General features: G+C 43.3%; 1 protein-coding gene across 1 annotated transcript; it reads right to left on the bottom strand.

Annotated features, from left to right (window-relative positions):
* Positions 1-1,249: 1,249 nt before the first annotated feature.
* On the bottom strand, positions 1,250-11,829 carry LOC146358127 (rho-related GTP-binding protein RhoF-like). Its single transcript, XM_084829207.1, has 5 exons — positions 11,473-11,829; positions 8,974-9,061; positions 4,648-4,757; positions 3,667-3,801; positions 1,250-2,827 (listed from the first exon to the last, which is right to left on the bottom strand). The coding sequence occupies exons 1-5, from the start codon at positions 11,617-11,619 to the stop codon at positions 2,663-2,665; spliced, it is 645 nt and encodes a 214-aa protein (XP_084685333.1). The 5' UTR covers positions 11,620-11,829; the 3' UTR covers positions 1,250-2,662.
* Between the last annotated feature and the right edge of the window lie 1,660 nt (positions 11,830-13,489).

Below are 13,489 nucleotides of genomic sequence, written 5' to 3'. Positions count from 1 at the left end.
CTGCCTGAGGCAATCTCCTTGGGATGTGCTGTCCAGTACACTAGCTGCATGTAAATAAACTCCTAGCAACAGCCAATAATGGACTTTTCCACTAGTATGTTCAACTGCCCTCCTCCCAAATGTTGCTTTACCAGTGAAGAAATGCTGAGCTGAAAGCGCAAACATTTGTTGTTGTTGTTGTTCAGTCGTTCAGTCGTGTCCGACTCTTCGTGACCCCATGGACCATAGCACGCCAGGCCTTCCTGTCCTGCGCTCTCTCCTGGAGTGTGCTCAAGTTCATATTCATTCCATCGGTGGTGCTATCTAGCCATCTCATCCTCTGATGTCCCCTTCTCCTTTTGCCTTCAGTTTTTCCCAGCATCAGGGTCTTTTCCAGAGAGTTTTCTCTTCGCATTAGGTCTGACATTCCAGGTTCCTAAGCAATATTGTTCTTTACAGCATCGGATTTTCTTTTCACCACCAGACACATCCACAGCTGAGTGTCCTTTCGGCTTTGGCCCAGCCGCTTCACTCTTTCTGGCGCTACTTGGAAATACCCTCTGCTCTTCCCCAGTAGTATATTGGACACCTTCCGACCTGAGGGGCTCATCTTCCGGCGTCATCTCTTTTAGCCTTGTGATAGGTTCCATGGGGTTTTCTTGGCAAGAATACTGGAGTGGGTTGCCATTTCCTTCTCCAGTGGACCACATTTTGTCAGAACTCTCTGCCATGACCTGTCCGTCTTGGGTGGCCCTGCACGGCATAGCTTATGGCTTCACTGAGTTACGCAAGCCCCTTCGCCACAACAAGGCAGTGATCCATGAAGGGGAAGCGCAAACATACCTCTTAGAAAAACACATCCTCCTTCCATCATGAGCTACTTCAAGAGTCCAGAATGCTTTCCAAAGTAGTAACATTTTCATAGAGCTAGGCATTCTTCCAGTTCCAGGCTAATATCATAATGGACTCCTATACCCTAAGCAGCAGAATTAACCAGATCTTTCAGGAGCCTGGGATGATACTGCCCATGTGTCTATGATCACATTTATGTGCCACCCACTTTAATAAGGACTTTTACTGGGGATCAGTGGTGCAGATAGAGCTGGACCTTGGATCAGAAGTCCAGAACCCTGCAGCCCAGGCCCCCCCCCCCAACCACCCAGAAAGTTGTATGTGAGGAGGACACATTCCTATAGTCATGATAGTGCTGTGATTTACGTGAACTTAAAATTTAAAACTCTACATGCTCAGAGTATATATTTTCTTTTTTCTCACAGTTGGCAAACTGTCTTTTTTATTTATTGCTCTAACATATCAGGAATGTAGAAGCAGTTGTAAATAATGGAATGGTGGTTGGTTGGGGATGAAGAGAAACATTAAGTTGTGTGCTTCACAACTGAAGGAATACAAATGGCTGTCTAAAGGGCGGGGGGATAAGACTATTTTCAGTCCAGAGTCTAAAATCACCTAGCTGCACCACTGCTGGGGATTATAGTTCCTAGTCAGTTTACATGACAAAGCAGAATCAGGTCCCCCAAAGTCCAAGAAATTATTGTGTGAAATGAGTATCTGCTACTGCAGCTTCTCAGGAAATATTTTCTGGAAAGGGTCATGTTGACAAGCAACAGCAACAAGATAATTACTTGAGACAGTATAGTCGGCAACAAGTTGAACATAAGTTGATAGTATGAGACATTGGCAAGCATTTAGGACTCCATAAAGAGACTTTTTATTTTTTTCTGGAATGAATGAGTCCTCTGCTTATGGGTTGCTGTAACCCTGGCCTGAACCATTTGTGATCCACCAAGGCGAATGCAGCCCACCAGGCATGTACCGTGGCATCCCAGTGGCTTGACAGTTCCTCTTTTTGCAGGCATTGCTACATAAGGCTTTTATTCTGCACCATTACCGAGGCTTCTGCTTTCAGATTCTTTGCAGGTTTAAGATCAGCTCCTTTGAACGTGCTTTTTTCTAGGAGGGTTTCTTTCTCTGCCTCTCTATATGTTTAATTATACAACCACTAGATGGCACTATGGTATAGTGGAATTACACAATTCCATGAGACTCTCATTCTGCCATTTCTAAGTAATACCAGAGTTTCCTCATTAGGAAACAAACCGCAATAATGGTCGCAAAGCACAGGAGAGGACCTGAAGGTTGAAGACATCATGTAAAGGACTGGCAAACTACTGTGAGTGAGGAATCACAGTGAAAGCCTCGTGTAGAAAGACTCCTAGGCAACAGCAAAAACAGGAGGGCTATTGAGCTGCCAGGAAGCTGCATTTGGCTTGGTAGTTTATACGTGGTTTAAGCCTGATGTAGCTAGAACTGGAATACTTGAGGGGGTCTTTGCTTGCTTCCAGTGACATTCCATTTGATCTAAAAGACCAGAACATTTATAGCTCTTCTCCACTGAAGCGTATGGAAATGAACTGAAGCTCAACTGCTATAAGCAAATACTGACTGAACCATTAGATCCAGGAGGTCTAATTTTCAGCTGCTGTAATCTGGTACTACCCATCTGCTTGCATGTTGATCTACTCCAGCTAGGGAAGTGTCCCATTGTCTTTACTTCTCTATACAATATTTTTAAAGAGATTTCATCCCGCTGGGTGGAATTAAGATCTGCTAAAAGCTATGGGAAATTCTCCAGACCCATTCAGAGGAAAGAAAATGTGGGTGATCAGGATAGCAAGCAAGTCCTCTTGTGTTTACGTTTACACTGTTTCTTCATGATGCTCAAGGCTGCTCTGGAGGCCTCTGTAAAGATGTCTGCAATATTCTCATGTAAGCGGGCTGAGCACTCGAGGTAGGCAACTGCACGGAGATTCTGAGCCAAGGCCTCTCCCTGTAGGTGGTTTGGGTAGAGGAGGGAGATGGGAGAAGAAGAGAACAGAATAGATTTTGTCACTTCCTGAATCAAGGGAATGGGTGGAGACCATAACACTTGCTAAAAGGAAGGCATGTAACCACTTAATAGCAGAGACAATCTAAAACATTTTGGTTCCTGAAAAAGAAATCCAAATTATGAATCCCATGTTAGGAAAATATAACATAAGATATAATATAATGAATATATAACAAATATAATAATACATGAAATACCTGACAATTTTCTGCCCTGTGATGGCACCACAAAATCTGATGTCTGAGGTGGGCTGTCTCACCCTGTCTCTATTAGGAAAGAATCCCCTTGCGTTGCAACCAAAGCTGCACTGATCAATTTAGAGAGATTTGCCATTCCTTTGGCAAGGATGAGCACATGGACAGAAGCCTTATTATCTTATTAAAAGGGGGTTAGACAAATTCCTGGAGGAAAAGGCTGTCAATGGCTACTAGTTTTGATGGCTATGTGCTACCTCCAGTACCAGAGGCAGTGAGCCTATGTGCACCAGTTGCTGGGGAACATGGGTGGGAGGGTGCTGTTGTGCTCATGTCCTGCTTGTGGGTTCCTGGTCGACAGCTGGTTGGCCACTGTGTGAACAGAATGCTGGACTAGATGGACCCTTGGTCTGATCCAACATGGCTCTTCATATGTTCTTATACTCTTAAGCCAAATAACATCTCTATTGTGTCCTGGAAGGTTTTTTTTTGTGCAATTCATTTAGGCTAGTGTGGAAGCCCTTTAATGCTGTACCAACTATTGCAAATCTGAAGAACATGCCTAAGGGACTGTCTTTGTTTTACCTCTTGGTATGTGATGGGCTCCAGATGGTCCTGATGCAGCTTCCGTAACAGAACCTTGTCCTTCCTTAGATCTGTCTTGCAGCCAACGATCAAGATAGGAATCCCTCTGCAGAAATGTTTCACTTCAGGGTACCACTAAAGTGGGGGGTGGGGAGAGGGAGATTAGAGTGGGTTGGGCAGACCAGGTTTCTAGGATCGGCTTTCTTTCACCAGAACCTCAAGATCTACTAATGGGAGTCTAGTGCAAGTGACATAGGCTTAGAATTAAAGAATTCTAAGCCCAGGAATTTTGTTTGAGTACCAAAACTGAACACAGCTCACAGTCCTTCCATGCAAAAATCCACTCCTGGCTACTCTTCCTTCATTTCACCAGTATAATTTAGGGTAGCAAGAGGGCGGAAGAGTAATTTTGAGGCTGCTATTGTTAAACCATTGGGAGTCAGAAATGCTTGCAAATCAGCCAGAGATCTACCAGCAAATCCTGATCTACCACCCACCCCTGGATTAGGACAGTGATGATGGATAGATTCTGGTAGATAAATGAGCAGAGAAATAAATAAAGAGAGCCTTCTGCCAAACCACAACCTAAAGCTTTGAACCTGTCCACTAGATTATAAAGGATATGTGTTCCTGGGTGCTTGCCCTGAAGAAGGCACCCAGTGGTCATCTGCTGGATGCTGCCTTTCCTGTTATCATCACCCCCTTACAAAGCTTCAAAATAGCTGGTATTACCTTCGAGGCAGGTGGGTGTGTATGTGTGTAAGTTAGTGCCATCTTGATATGCTAGCAGTTTGACTATTTCTTAATTGTATTATATTTACAATTATATTTATATAATATATAATTATTTATATAATTGTATTATATATTAATTGTATAATTATATTTCTTATAAGAATCACATTTATTCCATACACACTAGAGACAGATATTTTCATTGAGTGTCATAGACAGTCTTGAGTTATTAGGTGTCCTTGTTACCTTTATTAGAACATTGTTGAAGCTGGTGGGGTTGGTGACATCATAGCACATGATAATTGCTTGAGCCCCATTATAAGAGAGGGGTCGGAGCCTGTCATAGTCATCTTGCCCTGGGTTGAGTAGAGACAAAGCTGTATGTAAGCATTGGTTTCACTTTTTAACACAAGACCAACCTTTCATATACAAATACTGCTTGCAATATACAAATGCTTTTAATGAATGGCCCCCTCTCACACCACATTTCGCTGTCCAAAATATCCATAGCTAGACCTTTTATTTATGTTTAAGAGGATTTATGTTCCGCCTTTCGGCTATATAGTGCTCAAGCTGGGTTACCTACATGTATCTACTCAAAAGGAAGTCCTAATGAGTTCAGTGGGGCTTATTCCCAGGTAAATGGGTACAGGATTGCAGGCTATGATAGTGTTCCAGAGTAAGCTTTGTCTGACAACACTTAAGACTGTAAACTTTAAACAGGACCTTTATTTAATATTAACAGGCATCTTCTTCCTACAGCTAAAGCAGGCAAAGTAAATGGGCAAAAGTGAAACCAAAACCAGCAGCCCAACTCCTTACATACAGTACCATTTAGGGTGGAATCATATGCATATTTAGACAGAAAGCCCACAATTTACAGCATTCCTCAGCCAGCCATGCTAGCTGGGGAATGCTGGAAGTTGTAGGACTTTATTTTCTGTCTAAACATGAATAGGATTGCATTCTTGGTGGCTTTAGATCCAGTTATTTCCCCCTCCTTACACTGGGTTTTAACTAATGGCTGTTGCTTATTCCAACAGTTAATAGGTAACACTCTATCTTTAACAGGCTTTTACTTCCCTAAAATCTTTCCCTCAGCAACTCCAAAAGCACACAGTGGCCAAAAATGGCCACAAATTCCTTCCATTCCATTAATTCTTCCCTTCTCACATAGGAGCAGGTGCAGCTATTTAAATGCCTAGTCTTTTGTTTAGTCTTGAAACATGGGGCAGTATCCAGTGGTACTCCTATGCAGAGTAGACCCATTGAAGTGAATGGGCCTAGTTTACATAGGACTACCATTTGATACTGCCCATAACCCCATGTTTCAAGATGTGGGAAAGGATCTTATTTTCTAGAGATGAAACAAATAACCCATAATATGCATTTTCTCTTTTCAGTGACTGAGCTGCTGACTCCATGTTGGAAATCCAGCAAGCTCACCAAGCTCACATGGATAACATGGGACCCTTTTTCTATTGAAAATGTGATTTCAAGTGGAAAGTTTGAGCCATTATCATCTAACCTTTGCCTAGGTACACTTATCTTATGCCTTCTCCTGAATAACCCAACATTTATGTCACAGGTGTGTTTCCATAGGAAATATTGTTCTGTTGCATTCTACATTATTAATCTAACCACCCCTACCGCTAATCTTAAAATAACTAATAGAGCAATCCTGAGTGGGGCAGGTGTGGAGCCATGAGGCAGAACTAATACCACCTCATCTCTGCTGTGTATTTCTCATTTCCCCCCAACTGACAACAGTGGCGGTGTGGTGGTGGTATTAGCTATGGTGCAGCTTGTCAGCTGCACTCCTGAGCTGGTGCAGCTGACAGGCTCAGACTGGGCCTGTCCCAAGCTCCCCACCTCCACAGAATGCCCCACTTGGGGACTTACTGCCTCTGGAGTTTTCCCCCCTGCCCCAGCGGAGTGGAGGCCTCTGCCAGGTGGAGTCCCCCGCCGACAACGGCTGGTGTCAACACAGCATCTGAATCCCTTCCAGCCATTAACATGGCGGTGGAAGGGTAGGGTTGTGTTCGTAATTAAGCACTTGGGGTGGGGTGCAGGAATGGCTTTGCAGCCTGTCCTGTTGTCTGCAGATTATGGATTTATGACAGAAACTCCAAAGAGCTCTGCATGGCTACTCCGGAAACTGAAAGTTTTAAAAATACAATCTCTAAATGAACAGCTTTTCAGTGTCCACAGGGGAATTCTCTTCCCCACATAACTGTATTGAGTGTGTCTGTTTCGGCTGACCTCAGCGTAAAGGAAAACATTCCACATCCTTCTAGAATCTTTAGAGGTAATGACCTAGCCCCATAGCTGTGATGTGCCCTGCCCTATCATGTGGTTAACATGTAGGTCTTTGTAAATAAATGAATAAATACCCGCCGCACACACACATTTTACAATGATACATTTTATTTACATTATTAACAGAGCAATCTGAGGAGGAGGAACCGCCTTTTCCAATGCCCTGCTGGATTCTGCTGGCAGGGCAGAAGGTGGGCCTGCGTGGCTTTTTACCTTTTTATTTAACTCTTTTTGGCCCTTCCTTCCTTCCTTCCTTCCTTCCTTCCTTCCTTCCTTCCTTCTTCCTTTTACTTTTCCTTCCTATTGATTCTAATGGGAGGGAAATGAATTATGCCACCTCCAGGGCTGGTGAGTTCTTCCCCTGTTCTGGTGGTGTGGCAGGGGTAATGTTGAGTCCTGCAGATGGACAGTCTCTCTGGGCATGCCCATGGAACACCTCCTTTTTGTGTTCTCTGACATCAGAGAAGCACCAGCTGCAGACCTTTTCACAGCCTTAGAGAGGGCTCTTGTGACGTTGGATCTCCATCTCCGAGGGCACACCTCTCTCTCCACCCTCAGAGGGCGAGATCTCAAAAATCCAGTGCCTCTCTCAGGGACCATAGGATTCCTAAGTGTATTTACAGAATTCAGCTTCTATTCCCCTTTTCTACATTACATTAAAAAAGGAGACCATTTCATGCAGAGAAATATATTTACTATGTTATATGCTTTTATCAGAAGTTTTCATCACCCCCCCCCCCAAATATAGTTTTGGGTTATGAGGATATTCCCATCTAAGTGAGCATTATTTAGACCTGGCTGACTTTTTTTGGGTGGAGTGGGGTAGGGGTATTACATAAGCATTGCAAAGCTCTAGAAGCTGACTCTTTGAATGCTGAAGGCCTCTCCAATAATTTTCTCTGTCAAAGAGATTTTAGCATCTGTCCCCCCCACCCCCCGCCTCCCTTTGTTCATGCTCATATATTTCTCCTCATCATGAATGGGGTTGTAGAGGTGAACCTTTGTTAAAGTAACTCACTCATCCCACATCAGAACTGGTGCTGAAATAACAGTTTTCTGCAGTGAGATCTCAGTAATGTATTGGTAAATGGTAGAGGTCTCACAGAGGTGCCAACAGATTTTTTGTTCCCTTGTCAAGCTCAGCAATGCATACAAAATGGTTTATTTTATCAGCAGTAAGCTTAGGACAGGGGTGGGGAACTCTTTCAGCCCACAAGCCAAATTCAATTTAGGAGAAACTCTTGGAGGCCGCATTCCAGTGGTGGGCAGGTCCAAGGGCAAAAGGGCGGGGGCAAAAATACAAAAAAATACTAGCATATAGTAGTTTAAAGTGCTTACTGCCAGTAACTAAGCTTTGGGAGGGGCAGTTCAACTTTTGAGAATGGGAGGACAACTGCACAAAAGCCTGGGAGCCAACAAATGATCAGGGTGGTTAGGGGGAAGGGGGTGGGGCCAGTGCAAGGGGTGTAGTCATCTGAGGTCATTTGGCCCCTGGGCCTGAGATTCTCCACCCCTAGCTTAGGAAGAGTAGGGGATGTCCTGATGAGTTTTTCATAGCTGTAAGAAGGGTTTATAGAGTTAAACATTTTCTTATAATTAGAGAAGAACTATAGGGTAACACTGAATCCCCCATGTGCTGTGTATCCAAGGGGCCTAACATCTTTTCCTCTTAGTAGTGGTGTATGGCCATAAAGGGATCCCATGGCAGCTTTCCTATGTATGTCAACTTGGCAAAATAGGCACTCTTGCCATTTTTACACACGGGATATGTGATCTGTGCAGTTCACCCTCTTCCCCAAGCCTATACCCATGTGCCGGGCAAAGCATAATGCAAGAAGCCTTATATCATGGAAGGAAACATATTACTGTAAGAGAGAAACTATATTTTAATATCATTGTACAGTCAACATATCGAAGGAAGTTGTTCCGTATGCAATTACAACCATTCTCTCCAAAACTCCAAACACATTCCTACACTCATCACCACCAAGCCTAGTTTCCAAACTTCCCCCTCCCCAAGGGAATTTGCTGGCTGAATGGCCAGGATTCATATCAGTGGCCAAAATGAATATGCAAATATCTGAGTTACACCAAACTTTTGTCTTCGAAGGGCTGTCTATATAACTTGAAAGCTTGCCCATTCTTACACTAGCATAATCTAATTGTTTATTTTTCTGTCTGCAGCATCACTTCCCCCCCACCCCACCCACCCCTCTCTCTCTCTCTCTCTCACACACACACACACACACCTACCTGCTGTATCCCAGAGATTGATATGCACTTGCTTGTTACTGAAGTGAAAGGGGGCAGAATACTTCTCAAACACTGTTGGGGTGTAAACCTAGAAGAGGAAGGGGAAAGTGATGTTTTTGCTTAGTCTGTGAAAAATGAATATATATATACAGTACTATTTCATTTACCATAGGGGTTAGGAACCCATGGTCCTCCAGATGTTGTTATACTTTAACTCCCATCAGCCCCAGCCAGTGGTCAAGGGTAATAGGAGTTGTAATTCAGTATTTGGAGGGTCACAGGGTCCCCAGCTCTGTCCTACCATCATTCTAGGGCTTCCCCCTCCAGTTTCCCCCTCCAGTTTCCCCCTCCAGTTTCCCCCTCCAGATAGCACTCTGCGCCCCTTACTTTATACTTCCCAGTTATTTCCACCACTGAGGCTCTGCTCCATGCATAGCCTCATTGTGCATGGAAGCTGCCCTTGAGTGAGAATACGCATCATGTACATCTGCTAAATTAATAGCAACTGAAATTTGGCACCAAATGAAGTATTAATTTATGGACAGGTTCTTCTTTTATGCATGGGAACAAGTGTGCATCTATTCAACACGTGTACGGAGAAGTAATTGTGTTATTCTAACTTCCTCCACTTGCCCTATAGCTGCTCAGTAAATCTTGCCTTCTTTACATAACCAAAAACTATGTTTTACTGTAGTGCTATTTGAAGCTATTGGTGACAATGTATAGATGTAGATGTAGATGTAGATATATAGGTAAAAGAAACCAGTGGGATAATATTTTTTTTAAACAACCTATGGGTAGTCATTTTGTATGAGCCAGGCCAGTGTTACTGACCTTAAAGTAGCCATTCTTAAACAAATGAACTTCAAAGGAGACTCCAACATGAAACTGCTGAATTACAATGTATTAAGAATACCAATTCTATTAGCTGTACCCTAAATTGAAATAACATTTTTTTAATGATCCCACTACAGGTTTTAATAAGCTTACCAATACCAAGATGTTTGCTACCATCAACACTGCTTTCTGAAAGGTCACTGTAAGAATTTTATATACATTTAGAGAGTAATCCTACGGCTCCTGCATGGTGTCTGAGGGGCAACAGAAGGCTAGGGATTCTTCCCAAGGTCTCAGACAATGCTAGAACCTTGGGTATGGGGGGGGGGATCTGAGCAGGGATTTCCCCCCTATTCATCCCACCCCTCACGACTGCCATGGAAAGCTCCAAGGTGGCCTCCTCTTCTGAGGTGGGTGTTGCAATCTTGGGAGGGGAGATAATGGGTGTGTTGGAGGCTGGCAAGTGGGCAGGGAGGGGCACATCAGCCTGACAGGTTCAGAGGACCATCTAGCAGAAAATACAGGAGGATGGAGAGGTCAAAAAGCCTCTGTTACTCCTCCCACCAAACTGGCAAGAGCCCAGCAGGGCACTGGATACTCAGAAGCCTCGGATCTCTGAGGCTCTAGCAGGTGTCAATCTGATAGGATCGCACCCTTAAGCTTTAGCTCGTACTTTTTGCATTTCATTTCCATCTAATTCCTCACCGTTCCACAGGGACGGCTAGGCAGAGTGAGGCAGCTGCCTTAGGCAGGCAGCAGATGTTGGGGGGTGGAGGAGCAGCAGCAACCAGTGCAGATGTAAGATTAAATTGCCAGTCTCACTGGAATGGGAGGAGGAGCCATCTTGTCCTTCGCCTCAGGCAGCAAAATGTCTTAGGCCATCCCTGCCACCATATATACATATGCCTGCCAACACAGGATAACACTTCAGGCATCTGATAAAAGTGAATTCTAATTCATGAAATCTTATTCTATAATACATTTGTTAGTTTTCAGGTGTTACAAGGCTCTTTGTTGTTATAGGTAAGAGACAGAATTAACAAATACAAAGGCTAACTTTAACGTTCAGAGGTTGATATATTTATATTACGTATTTGATACAAAGATGTCAAGTCTATCCATGTCAATCTAGACACTATCAATCCCATAGGGAGAATTTTCTTTCTCTTCTGTCTCTGGAATAACAATGCCCATTCGAAAAATGTCTTCAGTAAAACATTTCCTGATTTTTCCAAGCCTTGTTGTGTTTTGTATAGCACAGTATTGACAACTAAATACATATTTTAGTAAAGCTATGTTTAATAACACTAGTAGTACTCCTGGTCACAGATCAAGTTTTCCCTACTGAACTAGTTACTCAGAACCCCCCCCCCCCGAACCAGTACCAAGGGACACATTGCCCATTGTTCCCCAAAAAATGAAGAGGGAAGCTTTGCTTATGGCTATTACTAGAATTAAACATGTTACAGGTTCATTTCAAGGAAAATAACCTCAGGGGTTACAGGGATCAACTCTGTGGGGATGGACTATTTGTCTTGGATCAGAAACTTGGATCAGAAACCTTGTAGGCCCCTTCCAACCCTACTATTCTATGATTCTATGAAACAACATGGCAAGACTGTTGGGGATAGGAAGGTGATCCTGTGGGCAGAGGGGGCTTACCTTAGGGAATTCTCCTTTTGCAAAGGCCATTAGCAGTGATGTCTTTCCACAGCCTCCATCTCCTACTGTAACAACTTTGATCTCAGTGATTCCTCCAGTCTGCCTGTTGGCCCCTAACTGGTCTGGAGCCTCTGGAGCTCCTTGCATATCTGCCAGCTCTCAGAGCCCCACAATAGATGCCTTTTGGAAGGATCCAAGGAAACAGACAATACGATAACCTCTTCTCCTTGGGGGCTGTATAATGGAGGTTTTCTATCGTGATATCCTGTTTTCTCTCTTTTCTTCACTATAGATGGAAAAATCAAGCCTCACAGTACGGTCCACAGAACAGAGTGGCCAACAGCCACTGTGGAAGGGTGGGTGCGGTAGGAATGTGAAAAGATTGGCTGGCACAGGGTGGAGAGTGTAAACAGTAACACACTCATCAAAGCATCCACCCACTGAAAAGTAAATGATTACAAAATAAGGAAATACTCATATAGGCTAAGTTCAAAATGTGTGTCATATATATATATATATATATATATATATATGTATGTATGTATGTATGTATATGTATGTAACACAGCACACATACAAACACACACACATACAGACATGCCTTGGGCTTTTTCATACACTGTGGTATACCATGCAGGTGTGACAGATCTATGAAGGCTCTGCATAAATGTGTAAAATAGCATGAATACCCATATGTCACCTATCGAAACCACTTCAAACAGTGCACATCATAGCAAGAAAGACAGAGGCATCATGTATGTATCTGTTTACCCAATGTCAAACATGCCTATCAGATACTTTCTGTCCATGTCTTACATATATTCATGATTTCCCATTGTTGTTGTTCAGTCGTTCAGTCGTGTCCGACTCTTCGTGACCCCAGGGACCATAGCACGCCAGGCCTTCCTGTCCTGCGCTCTCTCCCGGAGCGTGCTCAAGTTCATATTCATTGCATTGGTGATGCTATCTAGCCAGTGATTTCCCATAGTGGTGTAATAAATAGAACTCCACAACGGAATAGAAGTTATATGGATAAAAGGACATACCCTGTACACGCTTTCACCATGACACATCCTCTGTCCCATGCATCCTGTACAAATGCATGTATACTCTGTCTCAGCATCCTGTGTAGGCACATGGAAAATGGTGCATGTGCAACTTTCATAGACAGAGAGCTGTGCCAGATATATACTGCTGCATTGTTAATTCAACGCCATCAACATTGTGGGATCACTTCATTTTTAAAATCTGAAATTCATTTTAGAGAGTCATTGGCTGCTTTCTGATTCCCTGATAAAATGTACAGAGACAATGAACTTGACAGCTGCATGTGGGGCAGCTGATAAACACACAAAGGGGGCCAATGAAGGAGTCAAGATAGAGGTAAGCCCATTCTTTGAGTTCACTCCTCACCATGATGAGATCTGTGGCCAGAGAAAAAAATCACCAAAGCCAACCTGGTCTATAGCTGCTTTGCCCTTGCATACCTCTTTGAGTACAACAGGAATGCCTTCTTAATCTTAATGGGCCATTACCCTTGCCCCCAAGTCATGCTGGTTGCTGTTATCACAAGCACAAATTTCTCTCCAATCACAGAGGCTGTGATCTTTAAACCTCTTCTTAAAGAACTATGATGATTTCAGCCAAAGTGTCAGAAGGACAGGTAAAATAATAATAATAATTAAAAACCACAACAGACTAGAAATCATTTTTCCACATGAAATCCTGCTTTTCTTTCCATAAGAAGCTCAACAAATGAAGTAAACCTATAAAGACAATGAACTAAAACACCAGTGAAATATGAGTTGCCAATTCCAAGTCCAGTTGGGGTTTTAAAGATTACATAGAAAGGTGTATCTGGTTAAATGTTGCCTTGGGGCAATTCTTAAGAATACAGGTGTTCTTTCAAGAAAACCCATTAAGGACAGAGTTGATACCTTTTTATCTGCCCCACATTCTCCATCTTCAACAGCAGCTTGAGACAGAAATCTGACTGGTGAAGCTTTCCTCCTGACTT

Source organism: Heloderma suspectum, chromosome 1 (assembly GCF_057233095.1).
Source record: "Heloderma suspectum isolate Gila_16-S chromosome 1, 16-S_ref, whole genome shotgun sequence".
Taxonomy (NCBI): Eukaryota; Metazoa; Chordata; class Lepidosauria; order Squamata; family Helodermatidae; genus Heloderma; species Heloderma suspectum.
This window is presented reverse-complemented; position numbering and strand designations above follow the sequence as displayed.